Source organism: Mchenga conophoros, linkage group LG23 (genome assembly GCF_057382185.1).
Source record: "Mchenga conophoros isolate Kocher_MC1m ecotype Shallow Benthic linkage group LG23, M_conophoros_male_GT1.1, whole genome shotgun sequence".
NCBI classification, from domain to species: Eukaryota; Metazoa; Chordata; class Actinopteri; order Cichliformes; family Cichlidae; genus Mchenga; species Mchenga conophoros.
Window position 1 is genome coordinate 22,817,344 of NC_140547.1, and position 9,895 is coordinate 22,827,238.

At 37.7% G+C, this 9,895-nt stretch overlaps 1 protein-coding gene across 1 annotated transcript; it reads left to right on the forward strand.

The window, feature by feature from the left end:
* Positions 1-3,234: 3,234 nt before the first annotated feature.
* Positions 3,235-3,975, forward strand: LOC146547238 (macrophage mannose receptor 1-like). Its single transcript, XM_085264091.1, has one exon. The coding sequence runs from the start codon at positions 3,235-3,237 to the stop codon at positions 3,973-3,975; it is 741 nt and encodes a 246-aa protein (XP_085120217.1).
* The last annotated feature ends 5,920 nt before the right edge of the window (positions 3,976-9,895 follow it).

Below are 9,895 nucleotides of genomic sequence, written 5' to 3' on the forward strand. Positions count from 1 at the left end.
CATTGTAAACCTCATATGTATGAGTATGAATTATTATTGAATAAATAAATGGAATGCCTAATGGCAACTAATTCAAACTCTAACTTAAGTTAACTAAGATTTCATCTTGATGTATTTACCAGGAAAGTACTAATTTGTTTTTTTCTTGGGTATCAAGTACAAATTTCACTGACATGCAAAAAAAATTCAAACTTTTATTTAAATGTGTTGTTTTTCTAGAATTTGGTTGATATTCTGTCTTTCCCCTATTACAAGGAAACAGACCATAAAGATAAAATAATTCAACAGGAAGATAAAAACCAAACAAAATTGTGTAGGTTTACATTTTTTTAAGGCAATGAAAACGTCAGAAATATAAACAAAACAACACAAAAAAGGTTTTTAGTCTTTTTAAATGTATGTGCATATGTAATTGATCTTAAGTCAACAGCCAGCTGTGGGAAGACTAAACTTGATACTGTCTAAGTGGGCTCTGATTGACCCTAGTGGTTAATTGTAGAGGCTGATGTTGTTGACTGATCCTGAGCTGTTGTAGCCATGGATAAAACAAATTAGTGGGTCAAAAATGAGCAGCCATTCCCTTCCTAAATTTCTATATTTATTTTTAAACTTACCTATTTTTTTGAATAAGCAATTTTTTAAAGTGATCGACTCAGTAGTATTACCATTTGTTTGGGGCTTTAAAACTCACAGGATATAAAAAGTTCATCTATGTAAGTCTAAACCTATGTCATGGTCCTGGGCCGTGTTGGCCCAGTATTCTTAGTTCTCTTGTATTTTTGTATTCAGTTCCCTGTTTAGGTTCTGTTTCCTGAGTTGCCCTGTTATGTGGTTCCCTGTGTGCTTTCCCTTTGTGACTCTCACCCCCTGTGTGCCCCTCTATGTATTCATGAGCCCTTGTCCCCTTTCGTGTTTTATTCCATGTTTTCCCCAGCCTGTTATGTCTGTGTTCTCCCCGTGCTCTCTCCTCCTGTCTGAACCTCTGTACTTCCTGTTTTACTTTGACAGTCTCTCGTCAGTATGCGTCATGTTATGTTCACTCCTGCCCTGTCTCGTTATGATTATCTGTGTCAGCTGTGTTCCCCGTGTGCTCCCACTTCCCTCGTTAACCCTCTGTGTATTTATGTCTGCGTCTCCCTCAGTTCTGTGTCGTAGTCTCCCTCATGCTGCGTGGATTTCCCTGTGTCTCTCTCCAAGTATTAGTTTATTGTGCCCAGTTTAAGTTTTGTATTTTCCTGTCATCTTGTCAGCAATAAAGCTGCCTTTTGAGTTCATCCCTTGAGTCCGTGAGTTTGGCGATTGGGTCCTCATCCTGCCTGCCACACAGCCGACCATGACAACCTAAGGGTGAATTTGCTTTGCTATTGTTTCAGTTTTATTATTGGGCTGTCTGGAAGTCGGATATTGTACCTCAATTCAAAATGTGGCTAACAGAACTGACTGCTCTACTGCATATGGAGAGAATTAGGTACACATTAGCGGACAAACTTAGTAATTTCTTTGATGTGTGGCAGCCATTTTTAGACCATGTATTAAAACAAAGTCCTGTTTGATCGACTACCCCCTTAGCGTTTTATTTCTGTTTATTGCCAGTGTTGAAGTAGTATTTTTGTCTTTGCAGTGTAATCTTTTGTCTTATTTGTGTGTTTTAGCCCTTGCTGTTGTGTTGTCTGTTGTTTTTTTGTCTTTTTTTGTGTCTCTTTTTTTCCTTATATCAAAAAATCTCAATAAACATACTTAAAAAAAAAAAAAAGAGCAGCCCTGATAAGGCGAGTTTATCATTTGCAAACCAAAATAACCCACTATACCTACAGGTTTTACGTATGTGTTTCTCCATGGAAACAGCATGCCAGTGAGAGGCAGACGAGTGATACTCCATTTATTTTTGCTGTAAGAGCAAACTTTCTATTAGACATCACTGGGGACTGCAGGTGGATAAATGCCTGTTATTGCTGGAATCATGACTACATGGCAAACTGTCATCAGGCCAGGTTTGCTGATCTGACAGTTCAAGTGGAGAAAAGGGCTGTATCCCAATTCAGGGTTTAAAGTACGCAGCCTTAACGGTCCACAAGGGCCGCGTACTCAAAGGCCGCTAAGGCCGGAAGAGCGAGGCTTGCGAAATGGGACGGTCTAGCCTCCATCGTGCTGCCCAGGTTGCCTAGCAATCATGATACTAACAGCTGGAAAGGTTTCATACAGCTTTGTTTGACAGAAATGAAGGAGAAAATCTTTTGTTCATTTGTTTGTTTGTTTCTACATGAGCTTTGATCATTCTCTGTAGGATTAAGCTCAGCTATTGAACGGCGTATATTTTAAAGTAAAGGCTTTAAAACCAAGTTAGTACAAACGTCACTAATGTCACGTAACTTTGCCGACATGTGGCCAACAGTAATGTTTTAATGTTCTTCGTTATTAAACATTTGCAAGTGACATAATATTCAGTACTTACTTAAAGTTTGCTCTTCAGGCGGCCCTCATCCGCCGTTTTTTTTTTTCCGGCAAAATTATCCACACCCACCGCCGCGCTATGAATTCTGGGATATGTGGGGTCGTTGTCCTGCTGCAGAATACATTTGGGGCCAATAAAAAATCATTCATATTTCTGAAAGCATTATTTGTTTACACCATTTTTTCATACCTGCCTAAAACTTTTGCACAGTACTGTACTTCCTAAACTTTATCATTTTAAAGTTTATGATGTTTCATGGAACACAGTTTGTTCCCTTAGTGTCTGTTTTGTTTGTTTTTAGCATAAAGTTCTTCTTTTTAACTAAATAACCAGATCATGTGCAAATCCTAAATCATTTGTTTCTTTTTAATTTGCATTTATGGTGATTTAAAGAAAAGTTTGAAGTCAAATGCCAATCTGCTAAGAAGATTAATTTACAAAATGCAACCATCTTTTTTTAAAAAAACAACAACATATTACTCAAAGGAGGCCACAATATCTGTGAGAAATAAATGTTACACTTTAGAATTCTAAATTGGTACCAGTTAAGTTTTTAGTTATTAATAATTTGATTCATCTGCTGCTTGGAAAAGTACAAGATGTAAAGTAGTTTTGTGTTCCTGCTACTGAATAGCTAGCAGGAACTACAGGCGCCGAGAATCAAAGGGCTGTCCTAATATACAAATGCTTTTTGACATGCAAAGCTCACATCTTCAGCATATATCTTCCAAAACCTCTGTGGATCCTCATTGCTCTGCAGAACCCTTCAAAACGAGACAACAATGGATCAGATCTTCACCTGCATCCTATTCCTGATGGGATTGTTTGGAACTTTTACAAAGTACATTCACGTTAATGACAAAATGAATTGGCTTGAAGCTCAGACTTACTGTCGGCAGCACTACACAGACCTGGCCCCTGTCAGTAACGACAAGGATGCCAACAAACTTCAGCAGCTCTCCAGCAATGTCAATTACTATATCTGGATAGGACTCGTGAGAAATTGCTCAAACAGAACGCAATGGCTGTGGTCAGGAGGTGGAGCAGTATCCAGATTTTCCTGGCAACCAGGTGAACCTAACGACTCTAACGATAATGAAGACTATGGCTGTGTGCAGGAAAGCAAGTGGTACGATGCAAGCCTATGGTATAAAATGACCTTCTTCTGCTACAGTGCAGCAGTGGTGACTGAGAAAAAGACTTGGGAGGAAGCTCTGGAGTACTGCAGGGAGCACCACGATGACCTGGCCAGTGTGGCATCTGAGACTGAGATGCTGCTGATCCAGAAAGAGTTGAGCAAACATAACACCACTGATCACGTCTGGATTGGCTTGCGTTTCCTGGCTCGGGACTGGCTGTGGGTCGATGGGCAGGAGATGGACTATGAGGCCTGGGGTGAAGAAGGAAAACCATCATGTCCACATGCTAAGATTAAGTGTGGAGCCTTGAAGGTGACAGAAGGGAGTAAGGCTGTTTGGGACGCTCATGACTGTGAGGAGAGACTACATTTTATTTGCTACTGAGCTAGTTTACTGTGCAAAGTTCATTTGAAATACACTCTGACTACTGTGGTTAGTGCTGTTTGATTATCTCTCTCGTTTGTTTATTTGTATTTTACATCTTGAATCTTGTAATTGTCTAATTTATCTCTTGTGTATCTTGTGTATTTCAGTTGCAATTACTTTAAGCAAACTATGTTGTAATATTTTGTTGTGTAAACAAAATACATTTAGAAACAATGTGGATGTTAATTCAAAATAAATAAAAACTAATAATAAAAGTAGTTCAAAATAATTTCTTGATTTTGTTCATAATTTTTTTTATTTATTCTAGTTTTTCTTGCACACATTTAAAAGAAAAATACAAACATTTATATTCAAACCAAAAGTCTTGTTTCCCTTTTTATAGTGATTGAAGATATATGCAGTATGACAATTCACCCATCAAGAAAAACAGGATCAGAGATGGCATAGGCAGAAACTAATGAAACTTAGCTGAAACCTGAATCCATAGGGAGACAGAGAAAGAGAGACACAGACAAGCCAGCACAAAGCAGGAGAAAACACAAGACTTATATACTCACAGGAGCAAAGGAGACAAGGAAGCAAAATACATTAACATGAGACACAGACCTTCAAAGTAAAACAGGAAGTACACAGACACAGAGTGGAGGGAGAAAGAGGAGATGGAGGAGCACATGACGGGATGAGGAAAACACAGAACACAAGGAGTGGGAACATGGCACCAGAACTAACATCACAACATGAACACAGACACACAGAGGGAGACACAGAGGGCAAATATATGAGGGAAACCTATTAAATATTCAGCGAACTAAACAGAGAATACAGGAAACCTAAACTAGAACACTAAACACTGTAGGACGAACTATAACTAACAAAGTGAACTTTGAACATAAATCCACAACACAAAATCACAAAGACACAAGAAAACTCAAAACACTGGGTCGAGAGAGCCAGGATCCCGAGAAGAACACTGTTTTCACATGGAAAACATCAAAGGACAAAACAAGAGGAGACGAATGTAATAGGAAAGGATCTAAAAACTTTAAGTCATCTGTAACTAAACTGGAGTCACAAAGAATAAAATATTGACCAAAACAGGGATCAGAAATTCTCACAAAACATTAAAAGAAACTAAACATAAACCACTTCTCAAAACACACACAAAAAAACACAAACCCACGAAACTCAAAACAAAGAGTTAAAGACCAAGGGACCAGGACCAGCTTCTACATATACCGCACACAGATATTACAGCATAAGTACATGTTTTAAACATGAACATTGCCCGAATAGTAGGGAAATTTGTGTTTGGTTGATTATTTCTTTATGGTAACATTGTTTCTTGCAGTAAATCTTATACTATCGGAAAGCCTGCTTAGTTCCCCTTAAACCACTTTTGAAAGGAAAATGCATTTGTGGGTTGCACTCATGAACAAACCTGCCAATTCTTCTCTGCCAGTGCCAAACAGCTTATTCTGCTGTTGACTCTTGTTTTGAGCTTCTGGTACTCCAGGCGCTAACAATCAGATACTTGACTGGTGCCTACTTTGCAGCAACTGTGAGCATTGATCCTGCTGCAGTGATCAGTTGGTTTCTTCTCTAATTATGCCATGTTTGACTGATTAGGATAGGACCTATGCCATAGGGTGACTTCAAGCATATGTTCCATAAAAACAAATGCAACATTATTTGTAGTGAGCCCTGGTGCCATCTCCAAATTTGCATCATCCAAAGAGAGATTGTTTATCAGAGATTACCTCTGGAATTGGTGAGCTAGCAGGTGGATTTCCCTGCCTTCATTCCTAAACTCAACTTCACTGAACACTTGTTCAGTCCAGTCTTGCTTCTTTCATTTTCATGTGTATATAACAGATCTACTGTTATCTTATTACAGCAGCTGGCTTCCTTGATCGCCTGCACATGATTATTTTTTTAACTGTTTCATGCTCTTAATTTATATCCAGAGACAGGAGTTATCGTTACTGTACTGAGATACCATTTAGTATTTAGTTATTCATTGTAACCTAATCACTTTGTATGCCCCTACTGACAAGAGCCCCACATAATTTTGTATTATGACCAACATTTGGCAAATCAAATGAAGACTAATGATTTTCCAGAATTTTAATCCTGCAACCCGGATAAAGATAGGAGGACGGCAGTTGTTGTAAATCCATTCAATTTTTTACTTTAACCAGACTCTAGACTTTGTTGAACATTATTCCTTGTTTCTGGTGACTTTAATCATGCCTCTCTGGACCCAATGTTACCATCATTTACCCAGTATGTTACGTACCTCACCAGAAGCGGCCATGTGGGAATTACTTTGTGATGACGGTGAAGACATTGGTGGTCTGGTGGATTAGCTACAGTCCATACCAACCAGGATTGTATGGTGTTTCATAAGCAATAAACTAAGGATCCCTCCTGACATCGAGGCTGTGTTCATGAAACGTGATTTAAACATTTTTAAATCACGTTTCATGAACACAGCCTCGATGTCAGGAGGGATCCTTAGTCTTCACCGTCATCACAAAGTAATTCCCACATGGCCGCTTCTGGTGAGGTACGTAACATACTGGGTAAATGATGGTAACATTGGGTCCAGAGAGGCATGATTTTTTTTTTTTTTTTTTTTTTTTTTTTTTTTTTATAAATGACATCAGAAACAGCAGTATGTGACATTACGTGATGGCAGAGCTTCAGTTCATCCTTTGTCATTTTTTTTTTTTTTTTTTTTTTTAATAAATAGGACAGGGGGAATGAATGAGAGAGAGAGGGGGAGAGAAAGAAAGAAAACCCAAGGGGAGAAGAGACGGTGAGAAGGGGGGGGAAGAGAGACAAAAAAAAAAAAAAAAACTCCTGGGTCACCTGTATGGAGAAAAAACAAACAAACAAACAAACAAACAAACAAACAGAGGAGACAGCAAACAACAAAGAGCAACATAATAATAGAGAAAACAAAGCACCATCACAATAAACTAGCTAGTCATAGATATCAGTATTTACTAAGTAATAAACGATATTGTGCAGCACGCAAGATAGACAGCGCACAGTGTGCTTTTAGAGAGGCATGATTAAAGTCACCAGAAACAAGGAAGAGGGGGATGGGGATGCTGTGTCTGGATTTTACTAGTCACAGAGTGGAGAACATAACAGACTGTGTCAGGTAGCAGTTCAGTGTCTATGCTTCAGACTTGCTTTGTAAATGTGACGAGCCCACTGTTACAACATCTCTTAGCTATCATGGACAATTTATATTTTTGGATTTATAGTTTGAGGTTTGAGGCAAGCATGAATACGAACGGACACAAATACTATCTGAAAATGTATTGAACACGTTTCTAGATTTGCAATGTAATTCTACCCAAATAAGCAGAAGATAAGATGAAGAAAACAGACTTGTGAAGAATGAAAGTAAGAATGGTGAAGGGAAAATAAAACTGCAATTGAGAAAAAATTGTAAAAAATATCAATTGTATCCCTCTCACACACCATATAAAGACATATTTTTCATATTTTCATATTTCATACCCTTCAATTTCTTCTCTTGACCTCTGCACTTTGTTTGTTTTGTTTGATTTGTACCCAGCTACACCAATTAAAAATGGTGTTTACCTTGTCATGATAAACTTTGGATTTTTGTCAGCTCGTGCATTTTTTTTTCAAATTCTTTTTATATCTTGTGGGATTAGGTTCAACCTCATCACAACCTTAGCTGAAGACCTTACACATTTAACTTAGACTTTACCTTAATGTAAATAAATCTGTAATAATTTCACAAGTGCAAAACATCAACCACAAACACAACTATATGCAACTCTGTGAAATAAAGGGCACCAGAAACAAAAACTAAAAGCCATGTGCTGCTCAGTCATGAAATAACAAACTAATGTGCTGCACTGGACTTTAAAAGCATCAAAACTACTTTACTTGAATAACAGTTTTGATGCTTTTAACTACAACTGCAATTAAGTTCCTTCAAGGATGTCAAAATAATGCAAATTGTGTTTAAAGAGTTTCAAATATCATTAAGAAATCCTGCATGAAATGCATCTAAGAATATTTGATGTTTACAAGCTGCAAAGATCACTCTACTGACAAAGATTCAACTTCCAATGCAAAGGACTTCAGATGCAAACAAGGAGTCTTGGAAATGTCTGGAGGAAGAACTATGAAGTTTTTTATGATATGAGGTTTACACAAAACTACACAATAAGGGCAGTACAAGCCATGCCAAAATACAAAAATGAACAAATGCCATGTGGCAGTAAGGTGTGGTATGATCATGGGTAAGCTGCAGAGAGAGGAGGGCTTGAGGGTACAGTGGAAAGTACCAGGAGAGGCTGGCTGATGTGAATGTTATAATTCTGCTTCTCCTATTTATGTAATAGTGTGCTGGGATAAGGGAGAAGCAGTACGGTGAGCAGCTGTTACAATGGGAACAGCTACAAAGTCACAGCATACAGTGAAAAATATTGAAAGATAGTCTGTCTGTGCTGGGACGCTCCAGCAGCCTGTCGTGCTATATGCTAATTCAAGGTATTAACAGGCAGAGTAGCAGTAGGAGAATTAAAGACAAAAAAAACCAACAAAACAAAGTAAAACACATTCTTATCCCTCTCATACAATTTAAGATTTTTTTTTCAGTCATCGTACAATTTCTCTTCTAAACCTTTTCATTTATTTTTCAAGTAGGATGACGTGATAATATGAGAAATGACTTCGACTTCTTCCTGAAAACTAATTTGTTTGTGCGAAGCCAGCACCACTTCAGTTTTGCCTTTTGCAAATTAAAAATTTCTTTACCTTGTTCAAACAACCTTGGTCTCTCTTTCAGCTTATGTAAAGGTTCAAAGTGTTTTAAATCTGGCATCCATCAAGAAAACAAATAAATAACCCCCTGTGAACCTCATATTTGTGATTAGGCCCAATTAATGTTAAATAAACTAAATAAATTGACCTACAATCTTTTTCTTCAACCTTAACAGTTAGCTGCCTCACATTCAACTGCCTTATATCTTTCTATCACTAACCGATTTTTTTTTTTTTGAAGCTCCAAATGAAACAAAATATGCTACAGGAGGCAGATTTAGGACTCGCTATGCAGTACTCTGAAGACAAGTGGTGAACTCAAATGACAGCTTTATTGCTGAAGCTCATGTAAAAATACAAGCAAAGCTAAGACACAGCCAGAGATGCAAAACTGAGGGATTAAAGAAAAAACAAGGAGCATACAGTGTGAGAGAGCAGGGCAAGGAACAGAAGGAAACTGAGTGTTTAAATGTTTATATGGGGTATTTAGGACGAAAGAACACTGCAAGAAGAAGCCAAACTGAACACAAAATACATGAGATGATGCAAAATAACACAAGAAGTGACAAAACATAACAACTACTCAGAGGGAAACTTAACTGGATACAGCAAACACAGAAGGAGGCTGAGGAAAGCAGGAAGAGAAAAAAACTAAAAACCCAAAGCAGAATACAAATATAAAACAGACAGTAACTGAAGCTCAATGACTAAATAATAACAAAGAAATCAAAAAATTATCCAAAACATAATTTAAAAGAACCACTGGATATTAATACAAAAACTCTGGACTGAAAACATAAGAGAATAAACTCAAAGCACTGGCTCAACGACTCAGGAGCCATCATAGGACATTTGAGCTGAAGATTTCGTCCAACTTTTATTGCACTGTTTAGTTTATGGTGATTAATAAATTGATAAATCAGCTACTTGAAGAAGTACATGTGAGCAGTAGGTGCGTGTCTCTGCTGCTGAGAACAAACGAGTTCTCCGAATAAAAGGGCCATCCTGATATGCAAATATTTTTGAATGGCAAAGTTGACAAATCCAGCATATATTTGACAAACGTCTTTGGCTCCTCATTGCTATGAAAGATTCTTCTAAA